General features: G+C 42.8%; 3 protein-coding genes across 3 annotated transcripts; 1 reads left to right on the top strand and 2 right to left on the bottom strand.

Annotated features, from left to right (window-relative positions):
- Positions 1-57: 57 nt before the first annotated feature.
- Positions 58-9700, bottom strand: tubgcp4 (tubulin, gamma complex associated protein 4). Its single transcript, XM_048262249.1, has 18 exons — positions 9565-9700; positions 9237-9365; positions 9015-9137; positions 8824-8877; positions 8680-8736; positions 8116-8195; positions 7756-7957; positions 6187-6352; positions 4495-4619; positions 3917-3967; positions 3685-3790; positions 2924-3031; positions 2352-2496; positions 1889-2066; positions 1258-1392; positions 941-1057; positions 563-702; positions 58-262 (listed from the first exon to the last, which is right to left on the bottom strand). Exons 1-18 carry the CDS (start codon positions 9640-9642, stop codon positions 256-258), a joined length of 2001 nt encoding a protein of 666 aa, XP_048118206.1. The 5' UTR covers positions 9643-9700; the 3' UTR covers positions 58-255.
- Positions 9701-9775: 75 nt separating this feature from the next.
- On the top strand, positions 9776-14440 carry LOC125306768 (CDKN2A interacting protein). Its single transcript, XM_048262290.1, has 4 exons — positions 9776-9881; positions 10643-10892; positions 11629-11744; positions 12488-14440. Exons 2-4 carry the CDS (start codon positions 10645-10647, stop codon positions 13036-13038), a joined length of 915 nt encoding a protein of 304 aa, XP_048118247.1. The 5' UTR covers positions 9776-9881; positions 10643-10644; the 3' UTR covers positions 13039-14440.
- A 1384-nt stretch (positions 14441-15824) lies between these two features.
- Positions 15825-16893, bottom strand: LOC125306780 (cocaine- and amphetamine-regulated transcript protein). Its single transcript, XM_048262316.1, has 3 exons — positions 16583-16893; positions 16397-16480; positions 15825-16178 (listed from the first exon to the last, which is right to left on the bottom strand). The coding sequence occupies exons 1-3, from the start codon at positions 16745-16747 to the stop codon at positions 16071-16073; spliced, it is 357 nt and encodes a 118-aa protein (XP_048118273.1). The 5' UTR covers positions 16748-16893; the 3' UTR covers positions 15825-16070.
- Between the last annotated feature and the right edge of the window lie 8742 nt (positions 16894-25635).

Here is a 25635-nt window from a genome sequence, read left to right as displayed (position 1 = left end):
ATTTTCACGCAACAAAACAAGACAATTTTTTTTTGTATATATTTACAATTCATACAACTTGGAGAAAATGGAAATGTTTTATCCTGCCTCAAGAGTGAGGTTCTAGTACTGAACACCAACAGCTATGGATCGGAGGGACGGAGTCTTTGTTTCTGCACACTGAAAGGCAGCAGCACCATGACAACCAAAGTACACCTCTTCAGGAATTTGAGTAACTGCAGCTTGACGACCAGGTTTCTTATCTCTGCTTTCCAATCACAGACTGTGTACAGAACAAAGAAGAGTAATTAGTTCTTAATGAAGCTTTGTCACCATGATCAATTACCGAATAAATTCTGTGGCAGGTTATACCTCAGCTGATTGTAATTAAAAAAAAATTCAGCTGCCCATTTTGAAGAAAAATTAAGTTTTTTTTTTATGTTGTCAGTGTTCCATAATCCTTCTGCTTCACCCATGATGCCGTTGCCTTAATATGCTTCACCCATGATGCCGTTGCCTATATCACTACAGATGGCATTCTAGGCTGGTTACTGTAAGCCATGTGCGGCACGTTGAGGCTCACCTGCCCAGCGTGCCTCCTGACTGGGTGTAATATTTGTTGTAGTCGAGTCGTAGGAGCAGTTGGGCCAGATCAGAGTTGATCTGGTGGTTCCTCACTGTGGATAAGATCTTAAAGAGCAGGAAGGACTGACGGCTGAAGCCCTGCACAAGACAGACAGACACCAAATATTTCACTTTATTAGTACATGTACTTAGAATATCTGATATTATTATAAGAATTTAGTCAATTGGTAATACATTATTTGTCACGACAAAAAAAAAAATTCAAATGACCTGCATGATTCTAAAACATTAGCTGCAGACAGTAGTTAAAGATATTAAATAGTCTATGCACTGTAGCTCTAAGAATTTACTAAGAGGATAATTCAAAATGTCTGACCTTGACTAGAATGTCAAGCTGGGCAGCTCCTCTTTCATCCAAAGGGCCAACGTTTTGGCTGACCAGAGAACAGAAGTTATGGCACAAGTCCAGGATGTCATTTAGACAGTGGAACACCTGAGGGGAAGGAAGGTGAACACAGACCATCATTAACATTCGGTTATACCCAATGGAACCGTGACGGAACCAAAGGAGGAGTTCAAAGTCAAACTCTGAACCTGAACAACATGGCATGAGAGTAAAACAATCAATCAATTCTCTCAAAGATGAAAACAAGCTGCCCTCATCTCCTCTGTGGGTGTGGGCGAGAGACTCACAGGCTTGAGCAGGATGAAGGACTGGGCTAAGAGGTTGCTGAGGAAATGGTCGTGGGCTAATCGGATGCTTTCAAAGTCTCGGGTAGAGTTGATCTGCTGTAGGAGCTGAGAGAACTGAGACTCCAGCACATCCACCTGGCACACGGGGAGCGAGAGGAGAGGAGCTTTCACTCAGTGGGATAATTCAACACACACACACACACACACATAAAAATTAAATAGCATAATAGAGCTCAGCACACTACTTTCTTTTTACTTTTTTTTGTTATATTTGTTGGGCTTTTTGCCTTTGTTCTGACAGGATAGTGAAGATAGACAGGAAGTGAGTGGGAGAGAGAGAGAGAGAGAGATGGGGTGGGTTCGGGATATGAGCGCAGGTCGGATTCGAACCTGGGTCCCCGTGGGCACTTGGATCCGTACATGGTACGGGCACTGTAGCCTGTTGCGCCACAGCGCCCCCCAGCACACTACTTTCTTCGACTGGCATTTGGCTTATAATCAAGCTCTATCAAATAGATTAGTCCTGATGATTATAATTATGATGAATGATTATGTGTCTGTCCACACCCCTGTCCTTGAGCATTGAAATCCAGGGGGCTAAACCCTCTGTGGAGTGACGTTGTCAGCTCACCTGGAGGTAGTACTGCAGGTTGTCCACCAGGAAAGCCATGTGGTTGCGGAGCCTCCATTTGACAGCGTCGGTCTGGTTGGACTTCAGGTGTTTCCTCTGCATCTGCAGAGCCCAGCAGTGCTGTAGCTCTGACTGGACCCGACGCACACTTAACAGGTACCGGAACACCACATTATACCTGAGAGAGGAGGAGAGGGAGAGAGAGAGAGGGATGAAGGAGGACAGAGAGAGAGAAAGAGGGGGAGAAAAAAGGAAGGGATGAAGAAGAGTGAGTGGGAAAGGGAGAGCGAGGTAAACAGAAAGAGATGAAGAGAAAAGAGACGAGCTACAGCCACTGCTGTGTGTGTGTGTGTGTGTGTGTGTGTGTGTGTGTGTGTGTGTGTGTGTGTGTGTGTGTGTGTGTGTGTGTGTGTGTGTGTGTGTGTGTGTGTGTGTTCGGGTAAAGCATTCGAGCTGCACTCACTTCTCCAGCACTGCTGGGGTGAAGAGGATGTGTAGTGGCCACTGCACCTTATAGGCCAGCCCCAGCACCGCCCAGCCATTAGAGGGGGCTTCACGTGGGGACGTCTCCTGGGGAGGGGTGTTGCCCTCACGCGTGCTGGAAGTGTCTGGAGAGAGACAGACAGACAGACACACACACACACACACACACACACACACACACACACACACACACACATTAAAGCTCATTAAACTGAGTGAGTGTGCTTTAAAGGCATATCAACTTTCACTGAGTCAAAAGAGTTTGACTTCCACATCTATAACTCATTGCAAAGATGCCAACACCTCATTTTCATTCTAGTTGCTAATGACCTGACGCAACAATGATTTTACAAAGAGAAGCAACCGAACGCACGTCCTTGGAGGCTTTCAGATATGAAAACATGTCAGAACCATTACATAACGACTTGTTTGCTTTCATCTCTAAGTGACTACACTCCACTGCAATTCATTGTGCAACAGAAAGCAACTTTGAGAAGACAATGTTCTGACACAGTGTTTTAGGTGTTTTTAGGTGGGTGGTTTTGTCAGCACCTTTGCTGTCCTTGCCCTGGTAGTCGATGGTGAGGTGCAGCAGAGGCAACAGGTTATCATCATCCAACAGCACCTTATGAGCAGCCTGCTGGAACGCCATGTTCACATCTAGAAAAACAGCACGACACACCATATTACATAATCACACGCAAATAGTACACACCAGCATAAGACAGCAATCTAAAATTACCTTAAAGCAACACCAAAGAGTTTTTTGTACCTTAAAATAATGTTTCCAAAATTGTTTCAGTGGTTCATCAACTCGTAACAGGGTGAACGGCACTTCTGCATTTGCTTTGCGGCCCTCTATCGGCTATAACCCACCATGCAAGTTTGCCAGATCGGGTAGCGGATCTGTAATTCGATGGAATGAGACATAAAAAACTACAAATTTGATTTGCATGATGTCGCAATACATTGTACTAAAATCATGCAACATATTCTACCTTTTCTGTGGACATCTTTATTTGCAAAGTCGGTGCTGGATAAACAAATAGCGTGCATTGGAAAAGTTCTTTGGTGTTGCTTTAACGTTGCAGCAAGACACTGTAAATAACGTAACATAGTGAAAACTACTGTGTACCAATGGTTGTAGGGGAAATAGTGGTGATGGTTAAATGTGTAAACAATAAACAATGTGTCCAGGTGATAGAGATGTTATGACAGTGTTGAATGAGACAGCTGGATATTTAGGGATAGTTTCAGTATCTGTTCATGTAATCGCCTATGTGACGTGATGTGACGTGTGATGTGACAGTTACCGTGCTCTGTGACTGCAGTGGGCGGGGTCTTGAGCATATGCTGGGCGTGGTCGATGAACACCTGGTACAGCTCCCCACGGCCCAGCAGATAAAAGTCCTTAATGATCTAAAATACAGAGACAGTGGCAATTGGACCAAATTGGACCAAAGGCTTGCTTTGCTTCTTGACCAACTGATACTCTAGCACGTAAAAATACCACCATCAAAATACGGCTGATCTGCCCATCTATACCTTCAGCTGACCAAGGAGATCTGATTCTTCCACCATTAATGTCCATAGATGCTGCAAACACAGAGGACTTCAGTTATTACTTATAAACGCAACACTGACATGGACAGGCAGTGGGTGGAAATCTACTCAACAGAGCGGACCACGACTGTAAAACCTGGTGGCTGTACTCGTTTTTAAATATGCAGCTAAGCTCATTTAAATATGCTGCTCATTTAAATATGCTGCTAGGCTCATTTAAATATGCTGCTAGGCTCATTTAAATATGCTGCTAGGCTCATTTAAATATGCTGCTAGGATCATTTAAATATGTCGTAAGGCTCATTTAAATATGCAGCTGCGCAAATTTAAATATGCAGCTAGGCGAATTTAAATATGTGGCTAGGCTAATTTAAGTGTTGTGTGTAGGGTAAGGGAGCAATATGCAGCTAAGCTCATTTAAGTGTTGTGTATTGTGTAGTAGGATAAGAGAGCAATATGCAGCTAAGCTCATTTAAGTGTTGTGTGTTGTGTAGTAGGATAAGAGAGCAATATGCAGCTAGGCTCATTAAAGTGTTGTGTAGTAGGGTAAGGGAGCAAACCTCAGCAACGGTGCTGCGGATTCTGTCTATGAGGTTCTCAAAGTCCACCAGGCTGAAGAGGGGCTGCTGCTTTAGCTTGTGGAGGTCAGCTGCAAAAATATCCTCCTGATGCTTCAGGATGGAGCCTATCAAACACACACATAGTTACACACACACACACACATTAATTATGTAACTAGGGTATAGATAAGGCAAATATGCAATACACTGATATTAAAGGTTCTCTTAGTCTTGTTACGCTCTGTCTAAGATAGAAAATGTTTTGTCTCATACAGCAAATATCTCATGATCCGCTAGCTGCATGTGCCCTGAATACGCGGTCCCTGTGGACAGCCCAGGTTTCAAAAACGGCAACAAAAACAGTCTGATCCAGCCTGGACCATGAAACATAAACTGTGTTCCAGCCAATCACCAACCCTCGCTCTCCCTCCTGTGCAACTGAAACTGTTCATGACAGTTTCAGTTGCACGGGAAGGAAAGGGAGGGAGGCGCTAGCTAGCTCTCTGTTTTGTTTGATAATACTTCAAACGTCATCAGAAGTGACGTCACCCAATCATGCTTAGAGAACCTTTAAATCAATGGATTAAGGAAAGGTTCCACTGAGATTTCAGCCAAAGTCCTTTTAAGCAAGTCCCTCCACTCGGCGGCCATCTTGCAACACACTTTGGGCAGTTATTGGGCATCTATGTTCCTATTCAACACACTTTGGGAAGTTATTGGGCATCTATGTTCCTATTCAACACACTATGGGCAGTTATTGGGCATCTATGTGTAGCAGGGTTGAGTGTGTTTCACTGAATTCTCCCCCCACTTCAGGTCAAGTTCATACATAGTATCTTTTCTCTCTTGGGGTACAGTAGGGGTTTTCCCACGGTGGAATCCCTTAACTTTTCATGCTACCTCAGCTCTGCCTCTTTTGTGACTATTGTGAGGCAGAGGTAGGTGGTTTCTTACGGTCATGTTTCTGTTTTGTTGTTTTTATTATTTGCCAATTATATATTCGTATCTGTCAAATAATAACTCTCTCGGTGCAGCATGCACAGTATGCATGCGTTTTATTAGGTTTTAATAATTGATATAATTATTGCAGGATTTTCTCACGCTGCAGCCAGTTAGCGTGTTGCAGGTGGAGCATGCCAGCAAACCCGTTTTATCATTTATTGCGGGCTAGCGGATTTTGGTATAGTGCATTATTAAAGTGTGGTTTACCTGTGTTTAGCAGGAGTTGACGCGCCTGGCTCGCTCTGTGCCTGATACATTTGCTTTTCCTTTGTGTGTTATCAGTAAAGAGTCTCTCATTTTACACAACACAATGCAGAGAATGTGGGAGAGGGAAAACTACCTCTGTTACATATGTTCCTATTCAACACATTTTGGGCAGTTATTGGGCATCTATGTTCCTATTCAACACACTATGGGAAGTTATTGGGCATCTATGTTCCTATTAAAGTGAATGGGGAGGCATACAGGAAGGGACAGGATATGTGTAGACAGCTGCCATACTGGCGTGACAAACTAACCCCATCCATTTCTATGGAGGATTCTTTGAGTGCTTCATTACAAAGTCTAAGCTTCAGCCCACAACACACCACATTTTCATTGACACCTGCAGAACTGCAACAGCACCAAAAACCAACCCTAAAATGTGTAGTGTCTTATTTAGCAGGGTGTAAATCAAATAACTGATCTCACCGGCCCTGGACGGACTCTGGTTGTTCTTCTCAAACATCTGCACAGACTCGCCGACAAACAGGATCTTCTCTGCCACGCGGATGGGGATGTAGGACGGGAGCATCTCCACACGCAGAGAGAACTGCTGCAAGGACGGAGCCAGCATGTTCTCCTCCTCAATCAGCCTCTACAAACACAACCCAATGCAAGAGATAAAGTGAGTAAGCTACACTGTCAATTTGTATCATTTGTACCCAAAATCATTTCTTAAAATGGTTCCATGTCCCAAGAAGCTTTTGCATGCCAGGCTTAAAGAACAGTAATGAGCAATATTGCTGTCTGAAGTTTCTCCTTTATCTAATCAGAGACTAAGGATCCTCACTGAGAACTTGAGAGAAGCTGGGTCACAGAGGAATAGATGAGAGGGATGAAGAGGTCTGTGCTAAAGTGTCTGGCTAGACTGACTGACTCACGACTTGATTCGAGGGTCTTTCACAGTGTAGCTCTAACTCACAGAAAGCAAAATAAGTCTCCTTGAGTTGAAGACTGCTTCATTAATATATGAAATAGAGCATTTATATAACAGTCACCAGTGTTTAATATGGTATAACACCAAGAAATTAATAGTTTTTCAGAATTGCGCTGAAAATGACTAGCGATGTGTCTGTATGATCCTGGGGTATGTTTTGGTTTCATGAGCCAATTTTAGTCACACTACATGGCACGTCAAAAAAAGAAATCAATTATAAAATTTGGGTGAAACATTCCTGAAATCCTATGAACTGGTTTCCAAGACAATAAATAGAAAGAGTGTTCTGCTCTAGACCAAGCAGACGCTGCAGTTATGACCCAGATATCGCTATTCTTAAAAAGGGACTGAGACTGAGAAAAACAAAAAGGAGACAATGAGCCCACAGATTCTATATGAAACTGCGTTCTGCGTCCAACTAGGAACTCTTCATCAAAGAGTTACAGTTTATCCTTTAAAAGCAGTCCATGATTCTAATACGATATCTTTTTTCCCCAGTGTTTCCCATACATTAACTTATTTGTAGCGCCCCATCACAATATCATCATTGACCACCACACAATGATTTTCCATGTTGTACTATTTAAACTGGATGAAATTCTTTCATTGTAGAGCTATGTGCACCTTTGCACAGACTCTCCTTGTGTCTGTCTGTCGAACCTACATGCACGTTTAAATAAAACATTAACAATCCTGCAAAGCATAGAAGACGACTGGCTAAATTGTGTTTAAATCTGGTTAGCATCATAATCCCTCTGCACTAATTTGTTAAAAACTTTTGCATCCATGTCAATTCTGCAAACCTACCACCACAAATAGAATTTAATTCTGTGGGAAACACTGTTTCCCTTAATTCACCTCCCCACTGTCCTCACCCTGCCGATCGGCATGGAAGTGAAATGTGCAATTTGACTGACTGTTGATCTTAAATATCAACAACCTTTCTGCTAGAATTGCAAACTGCATTTAAGGGTTTCCCTAAAGAGGCATAATCCCTTAAGCCACAGAAGCCCTTCTCTTCTCTTCTCTCAGTCAGTGGTGCATGGCCATTTCTAACCCACCAGGTCCTGCAGCTCCCTCAGCTGTTTCCCACTCAGGCCGCCGATGCCCAGGTCCTCATCCTCCTCGTCCTGGTTGCCTGCGCCGCCCCCGGCGCTCGGCCCCTGCTTCACAAAGAACTCCTCGCTCTGGTCCAGCAGCAGCCCGTGCAGCATCCACGCCGCCAGCTGCTTGTACATCACCCCGTGGCACACTGCCAGGATCCTATGGGTATAGTCTACAGATTAGGTATCTGACAGATGCTTTTGTTCAAAGCAGTTTACAAAAATATATTATTAAAAGAACAGACTGAAAATTATTTAGTCAAATTAAATGCTTTAATATTTATGTAAGTGTGGAGGGAGAAGTGTGTTTCAACATACTTTTCTAAAGCCATGCGCACGGGAGGAAGCCCACCACAGCTGTGCTTATACACCATCTCCAAGATCTGACAACCATGGATCTAACAAAAACAGAAAGCACAATTAAACCCTATATATATATATTCATTATCTGGGTAATAAAGGAACCGTATGTAAGATTGTGGCCAAAACTGGTACTGCAATCACTTTCAAATTACTGTAAAGCGGTGCATCCCCTCCCCCTCCCCCCTGACTGGCAGAGCTAGCAACCCGGATGCCGAAACACTACTGACTTCGTGATTAGTAGATAGGTGGAGGGTGGCACATCAGGCCAAAACACAACATGACAACATCAACATCAGTTGAGGGCTGCAACTTCACTTTTTAAGTAACAATATATATCCTGGCCTGACTACTGTTGTCAGTGATATAAGTATTTGAAATGAACATGATTTCTTAATGTCTAGTGACATATCAGGGCCATTTTATGATTAATTGAAATACATTTCTTACATACAGTTCCTTTAATACAAACAGATGAGAGGGTGATGTGAATTGCAATCCAGTGCATATGGTATGTCTCACCTTCTGTGATTTGATGGTCTCCACAACAACCATAACAGATGGAAAGAGTAGCTGAAACTGGACAGCAGATAAAGGAAAAGTTAGGGACAGAAAGGCCTATTGCTAAGTATTGTCAATGAGGAGCATCCATTCATCTGGACTTACCTGGTCCAGCATATAGTTCACATGGGATATTGAAAGGTGTGGATCACCAAGAAACTACAAGACAAGGACAAGTTTTATCAAGCATGAATTATAGAGAGCTTTTACAGACATACAATGTTAACCCATTTTACTTAGTTGACAGCAAGCCAACTTAAAAGGGTGCTAATAGAATTTCAAGCACGACATCCCACCTCTTGTTCCAAGTCGAGAAGTGCTTGTCGGTATGGTTGCAACATCGAATCCAGCCCTGTACAAAAGGCCCGTAAATAGATCCCATGGAGTCCAGTTGGGTTTGGCTGGCTGGCATGGTGCTCCTAAAAAGCATAACCATTATTTGCCAAACGCCTGGTTCAAGAGTATTCATTATCAGTAGAGATTCCAGATCTTTTAATGCGGCGTTTGGTTCATCTTACCTGCTGATGCACATGGCCCGTATGCTGCTCTATGAACTCTGTGAATCGCACGTAGTCGGAGCCCAGTTTACAGAGACGATTTAACACACTTATTTCACTTGGGTGAAGGAACGGTAGCTCTTGAGATACCTACAAACAACATCAATAGCATTGGCACATAAACTGACTGATGTGGTGCAATCGTTTCTACAGAAACTGAAAGTGTTGTATTTATATTGTTCTTGCTTAGTATGAACTATGAAGTGTTTATATGTTGCTGAGTCTGTTCGCCAGCTAACGACGTTAGTTAGCTAGCTATCTCCCTGGTGGTACAGGAAGCATACTTTACCTGCAAACCTGTCCTTTTGTTCCATGTGAATATTGTTCCAGGATATCCACTTAATGCCAACAAAAGTTCGTGTATCATTTTTCAAATGATTAAGAATATTTCATAAAGAAGACTGAGATACAGACATGTCATTCAAAACTGTAAACACCGCCGAATCTGCCGCCGCAGTATGATGACGCAAACATCCTTCATTGTAGTTGTCGGGAGTTGGAGTCTGGGCCCTCAGGGAAGTCGTCAGCTGCTACCTCTGTTGCTGTTTTATTGTCATGGAAGCTCCAGCAATGCTTTTGTTGAGTGAGATAAGACGACATTGAGAGGTCAGTAAAGCTATTAAGAATGCCACGTGTGTTCCTAGAGTATTATTCAATGGTGATGGGCAAGTTTTTCCCGCATATTTGAGGGTTAACTAATGTAAACTTGAGTCGTGCTTCATGCATGCTAATGTAGTTAGCTTGAGCTTACGCTACGTTAACGTTAACCAGCAGGCAAGTAAGCTTGCTAGTAACAAGCCAGTTACTCTACTAAGACCTTACTCGATTTAGTACTGTGTCAGAAGATTTTTGCTATCTGAAGAACAGAATGTTGGTCGTACTTCTTTCTGTCTATGGTATGATGTTAAGTTTAAAACTTAAGTATCTTACCAAATAAGCATAATTTAGCCCATATAGCTTGCAGTTAGGATAGAATAGACTCCCCATTGTTCATTAGCTGCTACCTTAGCTGCAGGAAGTTTTGATTATTAGCTAGCTTGCTGTCATGATTGTGTAGCCAACCAGTTTCATTTTTGTGTAAATGCACGGAAACTGATGCTACTAAGGTAGCCCCAGCGCGCTGTTGAATACTGCCCAATGTGCCCATGTTAGTCCTAAAGGTCATAAAAAGCATTGCAACCCAAAGTCAAGTAGGCCTATCCTTCACATTAGTTATGTGCAACATGGTTGATTATAGATTACATACCATAGACATTATGTTGGGTTGTTTGTCCTGCTGCATAGCTGCTGTTGGTGTTGATGGTGCATACGAAAAGTGGGTGGTCAAAAAGAAAGGTCTATATCTTTCTATTTAACCTGTATCACAGTGATGGCTGAGGAGGAACCTGGAGATGACATTGTCGCTGAGTACCTTGGCCAGAACCCTCACCTGGCGCCATGGCTAGAGTCGCTCAGAGGGTACTGCGAGACCAACAAGCAGTGGAATGCCAGGAGAGAGTTCATTCTGCGCAATATGGAGGCTTTCCCCACTGTTGAGCCAGGGGTATCAAGCCCCAGCCTTGACAAGCTACTCTCTCTCTCCATGGCATGGGCCAACCATGTGTTCCTGGGTTGTCGGTGAGTCCAGCTGTCCAGATTGCTCTTGTCACACTGTTGTGGATTATTAGGCTATGTTCTCATTAGTCATTATTATGTGCTCATGTTGGAGATGGTTGCTAAAATTACATTTTTGTCAACTTAATGGGTGTTCTTTTTGTGAAATACATTACAAATGTGGTCATGAAATCATTGATTTCATAATCAATGGTTATATTTTGGCTTTAGTTGCTGATGTGAAACTACTTGTCATTGAATAGAAAATAACTGATTAAGTAACCTTAAGGTTTCTTACATAGGCTTAACTTTTTGTAATAAAGCATATCGTGCCTGATGTCTGCCTCTTGTCTGTGTTTTGTCTTGCACCACTGTTGACAGCCTGTGTACCAAAAGTTTGTCTAACCAACCCTAGAGTATCAAAATGTTCTGCTCTCACGCTGATAGCTGTTAATGTAGCACATTCATCTCAGTCAGTATTTTGCAATTCAAATCATCATTCCCAGACGCACAATCTTCATCTGTGTATGCAATCATAGTAGCACAACATACGCTGAAATAAAAACGTTTAAGTCAACAGCAATGGTGGTCTCAAAAATGTCAGAAATTATAGATATAATTTCTTTCCATGCAGTTTGGATTGGAAAGTGTTGCCAGTTGTTTTGATGTGCCTATCCTCCAACATATAGGGTTGCCAGTTGTATCACCACTTATTATCTCTATCAATGTTTGTGAAATGTAATCTGTGCGATCTTTGCAGCTATCCCCAGCCAGTGATGGACAAGATCAAAGAGATGGGAGAGGGAGTGAAGGTGCAGGATGCCCCTGTGTGGAAGACGAGGGATGAGATCATGGGCAAAGGGAAAAGATCCCTGGGTAAGACCACCCGCCTACACATTACACACACACACACACACACACACACACACACACACACACACACACACACACACACACACACACACACACACACACACACACACATGCACACATGCGCACACACGCACATGCACACACACACACCCCTTCAATGTTCTCTGGAGTAAGCAGGATCATTTAGCCTCATTTTTCTGCTTTATTTGAGAATCCACTTTGCTCTATTTGTCTTTGTTTATGTGGTGCTTGCTGGTCCCATGGTTAATAAAACACATTTGATAAATGTTTGGCTTGTTGATATAAACAGCCTACACATATCAGTCATTCATAATGGAGCAATATATTTGAATTCCGTTTGTAAGGCTGCTATTTTCTGCCATTTTAATCACAGGGGACGGGGAATGTAAAATTGTTTTGGGGCCTGTTTGCCAAAGCCTGCAATTTCATGCAGAAGCTGAGGATGTTTTTTTTTTTTTATAAGATTTTTGGTAGCATGAGTCATAGTCAAGTGATTCAATTCAGCTAGCGACATCAGCTTCCTCAGGGTGTCTCAGCAAATGGGAGAGGGCAAGAGCTGTCATCCAGTCACATACCCCCACCCCCCAACACACACACACACATAATTACGTACATACAGGCATATGGGATTCATGTTGTAGACTACCTCATTAAAGGAGGAGAGGTCTTTGTAAATGCACAGGTACCTCCACACGTGTAGATATCGATTCTTTGTGATTGTGCAGATGGGAATTCAGACAGCGGTGCGAAGAGATCCAAAAGCAGCTCAGACGATAAAGCGGGATCTACCAAATGGGGCCCTTCAGCCGATGCCCCAGCCACCCACCAGCCCTTCTTCAACCGCCTCTACAAGGCCGTGGCCTGGAAGCTGGTGTCGGAGGGCGGCTTCGGGGGACCCAACCTGGACCACTTTGAGGTGCTGCGCAGCTGCGTGGAGACGGCCAAGGCCAGCCTGAGCTGCGTGTTCGTGCCGCTGAAGGACATCCCCGACCTGCCGACGGCGCGCGCCCAGCGCGAGGGCCAGGTGTGCGAGCTGCGCTGCCAGACGGTCTACCTGGGCACCGGCTACGGGCGCGACGAGGCAGCCGCCCGCGCCATGGCCTCCAAGGAGGCCCTCAAGGCCTTCCAGGGCAGGAAGGTGATCGTGAAGATCGGCCGCAGGCGGTTCCAAGGCCGGGATGTGGAGGACGTGGTCCTGGTGGATGACCAGACACGGAGCTCCACGTTCCCTCCCGCCCTCAGCTACCCTTTCCAGCCAGAGCAGAGCTGCTCCTAGCAAAAGCGCGGGACTCCTGTTTTAAAAAAAAACCTCAAAAAATGTGCGTAATGCTTCATGAGGTTCTTGTCTCATTGAGACTCACTCAGTAAGCCTCGTAGTGAGTGTGTCATCATCACTGTCTAATCCTCAGTCTAATCTACCGTGTAATTAACTCCAAAATCTTTCTTTTGCCATTTGCATTGTTTTGGTTTAAATCATTATTTTGTAATTGCATATATTCCTCCAATTGAAATTTATTTATGATTTAGTGATGACATGATTTTGTGAATCGTGTTTTAACTTTTTGCACTTGTGACTGGCGGTCTGTGTCTGCTATTATAGGTCAGGGAATTCAGACTTTTCTGTTCAGACGTCTTAGCACTGCATGTAGAGAAGCTCGACACAGGAAGCCCTTTATATGTTTTTTTCACACAGGAAGCCCTTTATATGGTGTTTTCACCTTACTTACTCATGCCAGTGCCCATATCAGATCGGTGTTTTATGAAAGCTGATCCATGCAACCAGGTGGACAGACGCAGAACATTTTTTTTCTCCCTTATTATTATTATTATTATTTTTCTTTTCAGGTCCATTTTGAATAATGACCAGTAGCAATGGCTTTCTTTGGTCTTGTCACAGATATTGCAAAGGACCTCTGTCCAGTGCAGTTATAAAACTATTTCTCTCTATGAAGGTGAAATATGTTGATGTTGAGTTGATGTACACACGCTTTGCTTTTGCAAGTGATGCCAGACTTAATTATGAAGAATATCTGTAAGGAAATGCTTAAATGAAGGCTTTGAAGTGAGATCATTAAAAGTTTGGTTTATTAGGTTGTGACAAAAGTTACCATTGTTGCAAAAGATCCCTTAATGGATGATATTTTATATTGTTTTGATGTAATGATTGCTTTGGAATTGTGCCTTGGGGCTTTGAATGGGTAAGTTTATGTTATGTAAGTGCATTTGAGGGGGTTGCTGTCTGGTTTAAAGGAGAGTTAGGGGATATATATCTTTTCCTCTAATTGTCATTCTACAGTTCTCCTTTTCTGATTTTCCAAATGGCTGTCTGTGCCATCTTCTTAATCACTCTCTGAAGACAGTCTTTGGTTTTCTGTACTAATATTGAAATGTGTGGCCCTTGGCAAGTCAATGACCCCTGTCGTTTCCACAGGGGTCATTTCCAAGTTTAAAGCTTGAGAAGTTCAGATAAAACCACTTTTAATTTGCTCTGTTGCAGCGATACAGTTGCATTGTTGTGTGTTAAGAGAAAAGAGATGCCGAGGAGTGCTGAAAGGATAGCTCTGCTGCGTTATGAGTTTTCTTGTTCCTTTTATTAGAGTGGCCGGATTGCCTATGGCGTGTGTTTGTATTCACTCTGTCACTCTGAATACTTGTAAATAAAATTGTATAAAAATGAACATGCAGTCTCTTGTTTACTACAGCGTGACTGAAAGAATACATTGTGAGGTGTAAATGTGCAAGGGTCCTCACCAGGCAGTGCAATCACTGTGAAGTGAGGTGATTATTTACAAGAAAGGCAGAGGCAGTTTGATGATTTGCAAAATGACATTGTGATTTTCTTTGCTCCAAAAAAACACTATCAGGTGTTTTTCTGTACCCATTGTGACATTTGTTTGTCTAGCACAAAGGCCCTCGTTTGCCCCGAAACTAAAGTCTGTCGGCTTAACCTCTCTCTGACATTTTAAGACACAAGCTTTACATCACTATATTGACCGTAAAGTGTAGCCACCAACAGTCAAACGCAGATTGGAGAAATACCCTCCAAATATTGAGCAGGCTCCCCGAGCCTTTGTGCAGTCATGCGTAAGTACTGTATGCTCTGTTTTTGCTTCACAACAGACAGTAACTACTGCTTTGTAAACGTGTCCCAGTTTATTCACCAGTCGCTTTCTTATCATGCCCATGGGCGAAACTGTGACAGGGATTGGCGTGAGGTTAACGCAGACTGAAAAGACCAATGCGGGTGGCACTGTTGACTGACAGTTCGAGGGATTTGGGTGTTTGTCGTTCTGCCTTAATCAGCGCCGCACTCTAAATATGGCCATCTCCCCTGGCCCACCTAGGCACGGGGCTAATTGGAGGCGCGTACACGGGGTGCTTGCCCTGCCTCTGTTGCTGCCCGCAGCGTGTCACAGCACTCCCACTGATTATTATTGACGACAAAACGGATCTGTCAGACGCGGGAGAATCTGTCCGACAGCTCGGACCAACGGGTTGGGGATAGGGCAGCAACCAGAACAAGAATAGATGAAAGGATGACGTTTTACGGGTGGAGAGATTAAGGGGAGTTGAATGGCATAGGTGAATTATAGGTGATTCTATGCACTCTAACTTGCGGCTGACACACACACACTCACACAACACTAACAACGTATGCACACAGACACGCCTTCAGCTGAGAGTGAGACATGCTGTTTTGTTTATATTTCTCCATTATCCATTATTACTTCAAATGTTCTAAATGTGAAGCCTAGAGAATAGGTAACCACGGTGACTTGAAATTGAAATCAGTGTTACAATTACAAACTCCTCTTTCATTCATTTGTCCTAAATAATGGGTAACATCACAGTAACATCACATCCCATGACACGCACCCATGACCTCGGTTGTTTTCTCTTTAACTTTACACCTATCCATTTTTCAACTACATACAAATAAATCTACATAATTTCCTTTTGATGCAGATAGTTCCCTCATTATTCTATCCGGTAATATAATACACATGTCATGAACCGTAGAAATGCAAATAAATCCACCAAAGCATTGACCACGCAGACTGCTTTACAAAACGAATAATGACACAGTTTAATTGAATATATAATATCCGTTCACATAAACATCCAGCCGAAGCATCCAGAATGGGCGTCCTTGAGCCATACTGTTCATCAGTATTTATGGAGACGTGTCTTTGTGGTGGCACTTAGAGTATAGGCTATCATCAAGTCAGTCATAGAAATTGTACATTGAGTGGCGCGTGTTTATAGACATCAACTTTTTGACATTGTGACATTGAAACAGAGGACACTTCACAAACACTTCAACAAGAAAAAGTTACAAAACGCCCCCCTCGGGCAGTCACACAGTTTGCCGATTCTTGCTCCTTTCCTGATGGCGCACTGTTCCCCGACGTCACACTGTTGAAATTATATAAATGAATACAACACCATCTCATATTTAAAAAATTCTGTTCAAACAAACGCACATAAGTCATAGATTGCCCAAATAATTTATCTGACTAATTCATCAAATTAGATTTCAGAACGTACAGCGAATTAAAAGATATATATATATCATTACGCCTTAAAACTTTGTTGTCTTGAAGAATGTACATGCACCATGTTGATTTACATACCGTTGGAACTCTTCCAAACTTCTTCTCCCAAAGTGGCATCCGTTTTGCCTGTAGCTTTTCCAGAACGTCGTGGAGAGCTCCGAGCTGTGGAAGTTATGCACAGAGATTAACATGGTGATGATCACCCAGCTACTTGTTTTCACAGCCTTTACATAACTACCTGACCAGCATCGCGTAAAAACTTACAAGCTGTTTTTCGTTCGTCAGGTTTGGATCTTTGGGATAGAAGTCCCTGATGGCTCGCGTATCCAGATCCAAATCCATATCAGATTCGTTTGTTTCAGCACCCGCGACTATAGACAGCAGCACTGCGCAGGCCATTGCCCGCGTCCACAGTTTGGAGCTCTCCATGGTTCTTCTCGGCGCAAAGAAATAAAGGCGCTCAGCTTGAGACTGTCTCCCTGTCTCAGGGATATCACTTTAGTCGAGCCTCTCCGCTGCCCTTCCCACTTTTATGTGCTCATCTCTCTGTCTGCCCTGTCTTAACTTCCCTCGCTCCACCTTACCCATTGATTCTCCTCGTGCGTAAGAAACGCGTGGATGACTCATTGCGTAAAGTTGCTGAACTGCTCTTATTTAAGTAAATGCGTCAAATCCCGTGGGGCTAAAACTTTCTCTTCTCCCTCAGTAGACGGTTGAAGACGTCTTCCAGAGTACAGATGTTACGGAGCTGTCTTCTGCCCAGTTCAAATATAAATTAGGCTACATATGACATTTTTCAGAACGAGAAGGAGGATAGCATATACGTTTTAATATTTAATGTTACACGTTTAGCTTTTCCTGGAATACAACAGAGCACGTCAGGATTCCCATGAATTCAGCACAGTGAGATACAACATTGTGTTGACAAACCATGGTTACATCTTCTGAAAGCAACGTTTGTATTCAAAGAATCGCATACGCTTTCCAACGGCATAAAAAAATAGTGTGCATATAGTGATGCGTTTCCAACTTTAGGGGTAGCCTATCTATTCGTTTGCACCCCGAATGCCAACTGACACCCTGTTTTGGACATAAGCAATATGCTTCAAACGTTGCTGTGGTGGATTAGAGAGTTTAGAGGAAGGCTCATTACCTGTCATCCTGTTTTTTAACGTCGTTGCTTGTTGCTAATACTTTGTTTTGTATGCTCTTTACATAGCCTACTTTAATTGCAAATGAACTTGTCTGGATAACATGTACAGTTCATCTTAAAGAATGTATGCATACTGTAGGCCTACACACAGTCAAAACATCATCCAAATAGTCTGTGTAGTATCTGAGTGAAAATTATTCTATAAATCTGAAGCAGTTTTATGGTTATCAGAGGGTTTTTACAGACTAATTACAGACTTTCAGACAACTGGAAATGTATTATTTGTTATTACACGGCTCTTCAGAGTGCTGCAGAAAGTTCCATTCACATGAATGGGCCTTCCCAACGTTCGGGCCTATGTTAAATCTACATAAATCACCGGCAAAGCATTTAATCACCGCTGTCAATGGCAACGGGTTTTGTGCTTCTGATTAATGTCTTTCATATCACTACGCAAGGACTGGAACTTCATTCAAACGTGAAAGCAGACGGTTGATCAGCTGTGTTCTAAAGAATGTTTGATTCAAGTTCAGCAGCGTGTGTTGTTGCGAACTATTTGTTTCTCAGCAAATGCCACGATGAACGGTAACAAATAGGCTAGGTTATGTAGGCTAAAGTCATATCATGGGGAGTTTAATATTTCGTTTTGGCAAGTAGCCGTATAATAAGCGGGATAATGTAGAACGCCGGTCATTACTGTGAAAATAAGTCCCTTCAGGGCGGAACAAGACCCCTCCGCTGCCGGGTCCGGTTCGCCCTGTCGGGACTTATTTTCCCAGTAATGACCGGCGTTCTATACAGTATCCCTTACATATACCCTGGTATTAGAAAAGGTGGGCCATAGCAACAATATTCCATAGACATGGCAATTATCTTTCATTCCATGATTGAAGTAAATACAGATGTTTTAAAAAAACAATATCTGTCAAATAGAATGTGCATGAATTAGCTCTTTAGAATAGACTATTCTTGTTATACTCCTGAGAAATTCTACAAGGAACAAGAGATCAGGCTTATTTCTTTTTGGTGTTCTGACTTTTCAAAGCCTTCATCAGTGGGTGTCTCAGAAAGGTCTCTGTTCAACTGCATTATGTCTGTAAATATTACAGAGTCAGTCAGGCCAAGAGGTTAGTACAGGAACTGAAAAAAGCAACCATACTGGAGCCTCCAGGGGACCCAAGCAAGCAGCCGTTTTCCTTCTCCTTCCTCTTCTGCAGAAATATTTAGACGTGCCTTTTTTCCCTCCGTTTTTTTTTTTTAATTTTCTCCTTAAAAATTCATTGCTCTCCCTCTGTTGTCTGCGTTCCCTTTATTATTACACATTTTAGCATGCCTTCTTTAAAACAGTGTGCAGCTGGCAATCTTGAACTTTGTTAAGTACAGCTTTGATCACCTCATTGTGGATCTCCGATGTGCATGTCTCCGGTTGGCAGGAGAAAGCTTAGGGAGGAGACTCTACCCATCATGCACTGCACCGTGGGCAGGATGACTCATGGCTCACTCCAATTACTGAGCCAGAGAGTCCAGGCGAACTTTGTATTCTTCCCCCCATTGTTTTCAGCACACAAAACACAACACTATGTACGTTCATTAGCTATGTTTCTCCATGGCTTGCCTTGTGGTCATTTGTCCCCTTAAGGTCAAGCTAACTGATCATCTCACATGCGTGTGTAAATCAACATGACTTTGACACAGCGACAGAGCTGTGCTCCTTAATGACTGGTCACCAAATGAGGTGTCAACATCATCTTTCGACTACCCTGGGGTTGGGGGGATGATGAACTGTGGTGGTCCACTGGGAATGTGGGAGGGGAAAAGCCAGAGAAAAGGAATTCCCACTGGGATGTCTGTCTCCATGATCATTCCAGGGAATAGCCCCCATCCAGATGAATCACAAACCCCTACTGGTGGCTAAAAGGGAAGTCCACTAATTATTAACCACTGGTCCATGACACCATGTGTCCAAATCCAATATTCATGATGGAGAAACTGTTTGAATTAAGTGTCCACTGTTATTTCTTGACATTTGTAAAATTGTTAACGCCAAGTTAACTGGGAGAGGAACACTATGGACGTCCTTTGCCTGAATTTAGAAGAGTGTCCAAACCTCAGTAATGTGACTTGATGATGGAATTCCAACTCAAAACAGCATCTACAGAGTTACATCAGCACAAACTAAATTCTAACTACATTACTGAATTAATAATGAAAGTCCTAATATATGATGCTGATGCATTTCTTCAAAGGCTCTCCTCAAAGAAACATCTCTGCTGCTTAATATGCATTGCACAGGAGCATTAGGAAGTGGATATCTTTTGTAGTTGTACAACCATTCAATGTCCAAAATAGTATAGGCCTACATTTAAATATTTTTAGTGAGATAAAGCTCTTATCTTATAACCATTTGCATGTCAACCTTAACTGAAAGAATAGCTTTTCAAATTAATATCTTCACTTAATTAAGTTAATTATGCTTGCCTGGTGCAATGCTGCAAATGCTGAAAGTCTGATTCTTCCTCTGAGCTTTATGGAGGAGATGTAACGCACACCAAGATGAGGTGCTGGCTACCGGTGTGTATATCTAAAGTAAGACAAGGTGCCGCACACTCCAAGTCAATGAAAAAACGTTTAATAGGCGATAACGTTTGGGCCTACAAGGCCTTCATCAGATTGCATGTAGTGCATTCAGACAAAAATACTTATATAGCTTAGGTTTAGACTCCTTGATTGAAATCAATTAGTCAGCTTATCCCTATCCAAGACGAAACCCCATCGGATTGAAGACGTCATCAGATAGGTCGGCCCCAGAGTAGATCTTGCCATAGTCTGTAATAAAATACTAAATGCACTACATGCGATCTGATGAAGGCCTTGTGGGCCCAAACGTTATCGCCTATTAAACGTTTTTTCATTGGCTCGGAGTGTGCGGCACCTTCTTGCAATTGAAACCACATTAACCTGTTGAGGAGTGAATTATTTCCCTGGTTCCTTGTAGAATTCTACGCAAAGGATCTATAGTTTCAGTGTTCTTTATACAGTCTATGGGGGAAATCTCTGAGGGTAACGGTATTTGTGACAGTACTCCTCAACAGGTTAAAGTTAAAGGGAAAAAAAGGTTTCGTTTACGTGTAGACATTTGTTATGCCATTTTGCTGAATTTTCTTTTATTGCCACATTAGTTATGTTTGGTTTTCTTTGGAAAAAAAGTCATTAAAGCATTTTCTGGTATAGGGAAGAGATGTTCTGGTGGTGGTGGTGGTGGTGTGTGTGTGTGTGTGTGTGTGTGTATGTGTCTGTGTTTGTGTCTGTGTGTGTGTGTGTGTGTGTGTGTGTGTGTGTGTGTGTGTATCTGTTTGTTTGTGTTTGTGTGTGTGTGTGTCTGTCTGTCTGTGTGTGTGTCTGTGTCTGTGTGTGTGTGTTTGTGTGTGTGTGTTTGTGTTCATGAGGGCTACAGAATGAGGGGGTGGTCTGTGCTTTGAAATGTATTCCCAAAAGAAAGGCAACTGTGTTGAGTGGGAGAGCTTCACTCATCATTATATCCTGCCTTCATTTCATGTCTTCCGTCCTCATCCCAGCTCCATAACAAGATCCTGTGTTTGCCTTTTTGTGCTAGGGAGTGCAACAGGCATCCTCTCTCTCTCTCTCCCTCTCATTCTTTCTATTGCTCTTTTATGTCTATCTCTCTTCTGTTCTTTTTTCTTTTCCATCTTCCCCTTCTGTGTCTGCATCCACTCCTCTTTTCTAGTCTCCACCTTCAGGATGTCTCCAGAGCAGTCCAATTATCTAACCTGACAGGCCCTTGTGTTGCCATTGATTTCATGTAGGAGGGTGATTAAACGTTTCACTTCCGGAGCTATTTACATGTTTGTTCCTTCTAATAGAGAAAATGCAGAAAGAGCAATGCTGTTTTTAAATGCTGATGCACCAAAAGACATGAAAAGACGGGTCTTCATCTGGAAGTAACTGAAACAAGTAGGCCCTGGACATGAGGTGTAAGAGCGCCATTCTACTTGCATAGAATTAAAACCTATAATAATTTCAAAGCAGAAATGTATCAGATCTCCTGTGCACATTGCTCTGAGGTAAAGCCTGTCTGATAACCCTTAATCAAACTTCATTAGCACTGAATCCAGGGATGAAATGGGAGACCTGTAAAAGCAACACATACGGTATATTATTTTACTAATTTATTCAATCTTATGTGGAGTCCTTGCTCTTCTCAGTGATGTGTCTGGTCTACCTCTGAAACACATTCCCTCCTAACACGTCAGCAGTGAAAACGTTTTTGGATGAAAAAAACAGAGGAAGATGAAGGGGAATAGGAAGAGACAGGAGGGAAGACTGGAGGATAGAAAGAAAGAAAGAAAGAAAGAAAGGAGGATCATTAGTCACAAAATAGAATGGTGGTACTGGTTTTTAATTACACGGGTGGCACAACAAATGTGCATGCCCACACGCATGCACGCACACACACACACACACACACTTTCCTCTCTGTGTCTCTCTGGCGCCTGCCTCATTAGCAGAAGTTACCTATGGTCATAACATCAGGGTTCAGAGCTGAGACAGGTCAGATGGCATCCCCACCCTCTCTAGAGCACTCTCCAGCAAAGTCAGACAAGGTCATTTGCCACCAGGGACAGAAATATTCTCTTTACGTAAGTATTTTGTGCCAGGCCCCCACTGTTGTCAGTAGTACAGGATGAGAAAGTACAATAGTGAGAAGGCAATCAGTTCTGCATGAGAAATTCTATGATTTCTTTTTTCTTTTGGCTATGCCTTCATCCCTCACACAGAAACACTCATGCACTTACTGCTGAAATTGAATTCCTTGTAAGATAATTAATATCTACAACATCTGTCAGATTACAAGTCAGAATATAGGCAGAACCACAAATCATATCCCTAAATAAATTCTCATTTGACAATTCCCTCACAACTGATAGTGTCTTTTGTTGATGAAAGAAAACATTTAGTCTGCGTTGGAGATCCTTTGAAGTTAGACAAAGGTCTTCCCACTTCTGACAGGTTTCATAACCTGTTAAATTAGGAAAAGAGGACTTGAATAAGATTCTTCTTTTTTGAAAGAGGTCCATGGAGGTTTGAATCAGAGAGCTGAGAGAAGCTCAAATTTGCACCGACTGATAGAAAGAGCTGGATATTTCCAGATCCTGATATAATATCATACAGCACTGCCCACAGAGATTCCCCATTTGGAAACATGATACAATTCTCTGCCCTGGTGTCAGTGATGGTATTGTCCACAGGGGAGGTGGATGACGGCTAAGTCTCCTCTCCCCAGTCAGTCTCTCAGACCTCCTCACACCCCTGATAGAAACGGACACTTAAATCCTGGCTGATGGAACCTTTACGAGGGGTCATCACATTAAAAAGGTCTTGACTTGTACCTCCTGAACACACAATGACAAGACAGGTCTGTGTTTATTAAGGCTCTGACATGGATTACCTCAAAAGCTGAAAGGGTTTCTATTCGCTCACAGATCAGTGGGGTGAGGTTCTGGGATGTAGCTTGATGATATGGATATATACCTCCACTGCCATTGACCTTAGTGGGTGTGAGCCGCTGGGATAAGTGCGTGGATCAATCGCTCTCTGTGGGCTTTCTGCCGGCCCCACACCTACACACATCACAGCAAAGAGTATGGCAGGATGAAAGGGTCATTAGCGATCCCGGGGATGCGTGGGTGGACAGAGAAGCCCAGGTGTGCCGCTCAGTCGCCGCACGTCGCGGCCTCTGTGAAAGGCACCAAATGAGCAGCCGTTTATCCTTTCACTGTCAAACTCACGCCAGCTTGTCCTGACCTGAATGGTGGCGCCAGGCGCCAGAGAGACACAGAGAGGAAAGTGTGTGTGTGTGTGTGTGTGTGTGTGTGTGTTTGTCTGTGTGTCTGTGTGTCTGTGTGTGTCTGTGTCTGTGTATGTGTGTGAGTTTGTGTGTGTGTGTGTGTGTGTGTGTGTGTGTGTGTGTGTGTGCGTGTCTGTCTGTCTGTCTGTGTGGGGGGTGGTTGACTGAGGGAGACCCAGACAGTGTCAAGTATGACATGTGGATGTGGCAGGAGGTGGTTTGACCTCCACTTCACTCTTTCACTTTCAGAATAACATTTCACTCCAAGGAATCAAGACAATCCTAACACTGCTGAATTCACATGAAATAGATCACATGAAATCTCATCAGTAATTCATCATGAGGACTAGTCTTCTCATTTCGGCTCATATTAGAAGAACCGGTATGTTTGCAAAGATGTGTAATGCTTGGGTGAATTACAGTAAATAAAATGTTCTTATCATAAATGCACATCACATTAAAGTTATACTTATTGCGATTGTAGACCTTTGCTAAAGGATATTATAGAAACTCGTACAAACTTTGCAGTGGATGCAAGCCTGAGCAATGCATGAAACAAAATGAGGAGGAGCATCCTGTCCTCCTGTTATATAATATTGCCCTCTTCGCTGTTTGTGTCAGGTTGGCAGGAGCGGGCCCCTTATGTGTTAAGGCAGAAACCTCTTCAGATCTCTGCTGTCATAACCTATCTTCTCACTTGTGACAGTTTTCGCTTTCATAATTGCACTCCGTTCGTAAATAATAGATGCTTGACATGTAGTTCTCAAGCGAAAACCGTGGCTATCCCATTCTGTACCTGGTGGAAGGTCTATGTGGCAGTCCAACAGAATCTAAACACGGGTCGTTGGGATTGACCTCTGCGTATGCTGGCATAGCTGGATGTAGGCGAAAGAATAACACGGGCCTTGGGACTCAGCCCTCTTTACTCTGACAAAATCAGCTGTCGTTTAGTCGCTGTCTATTTTTAGCGCCATACAAGCAAACAGTGAGAGCTTTTCTATGTCGCGCGCAGTGTTGTGTGTCCTTACTTGTAAGGTCACTTTTTGAAGAAAGAAAGAAAAAAGAAAAACGTCCAGAAACCTCATCAGACTCCTGGGGCTCGACGGACTGCCCGGAACACCGAGGGAACCCGACCACCCGGACTGAGGGGCGCGTTCTGTTGCCCTTCGTGCGTCATCATAAAGTAATTAAAGGTCTCGGAGCGCTGTGCCTTAGCTCGTTGCCTCCCGGCTTCCCTGCCTACACAGCTTTTATTTGCGCTATGGATGGTGCACACATGCTTATTTCCTTAATTGCACTGCACGTGGATATCATGTCACTTGCGTTTGCCGTCAACTCTGCCTGTGATCACCAAACACAACCCCCCCTTCTTGCCACCCGCTGCGTTTAATTTAACAGTCAAATCCAAGTCCCAAACCTGAGAAATTGATCAGCCATAAACTTTGTGTATTGATGATGAGACACAGAAAACCAATCCATACAAATGGCAAATTAATTCAAATGTCTATCAAAACTGTTAATGTGTGACACAAATTTACGTGTGTGTCAAAGAAAATTAAATAATTGTGACATGATCAGAAGCACATAGTAACTTTGTGATTATTTCAAACACTCTCCTTTACATATTCATTAAAAAAAACAGAGATTGGTCATTCTGACCTAGATGTATCAATGTGCGTAAAACATATTAGCCTACCTCTTCACAGGCACAGTCCGGATGTTTTTCTGTCTGTTCAACGATGGAAGCAAACTGTGCTGCATCCATCACTGATGCTCTTCCCCCCTGACAATTAATGCTAAATTGGTGCAGAGATTACAGTGACATTTTCATCATAACTAAAAAAAAAACTAAAAAAAAACAGGAAAAGTCAAAGTCAAGCAATTAGCACAAAGTTGCGGTGGCCTAGTGTTATTAAATACAAAGAGCATAGCAATGACTGGCAGGCCTTACATTTCTTATTTAGGAAGGCTTCATTACATAAAGGTCACTAGTTTCAGTAAACCAGGACTCTTGTAATTTCAACATTCGAGGCTCACCTTGACACAGGATACATTAGGTTACTTCTAAGGTCTACAAGGAGCACAACCAAAAACATGTAAAGGGCAATTTCAGGTGATCTCTGCAAATATGTATGAAAATTCATTCAGTCAGTCACTGATTCTCACTGACCAAAAAAGGGGTAGGGTGGCCCTAAACAACATAATTTGTGGACAATTGGATGTACAATTACACACAATTACATTTTTCTTATTGAACAAGCACAGGATGACTCCCTCTGTAGAGACAGATGTCTATTT

This window comes from Alosa alosa, chromosome 14, assembly GCF_017589495.1.
Source record: "Alosa alosa isolate M-15738 ecotype Scorff River chromosome 14, AALO_Geno_1.1, whole genome shotgun sequence".
NCBI lineage: Eukaryota > Metazoa > Chordata > Actinopteri > Clupeiformes > Clupeidae > Alosa > Alosa alosa.
The sequence above is the reverse complement of the archived record's forward strand: the minus strand, read 5'-3'. Positions and strand labels throughout refer to the sequence as shown.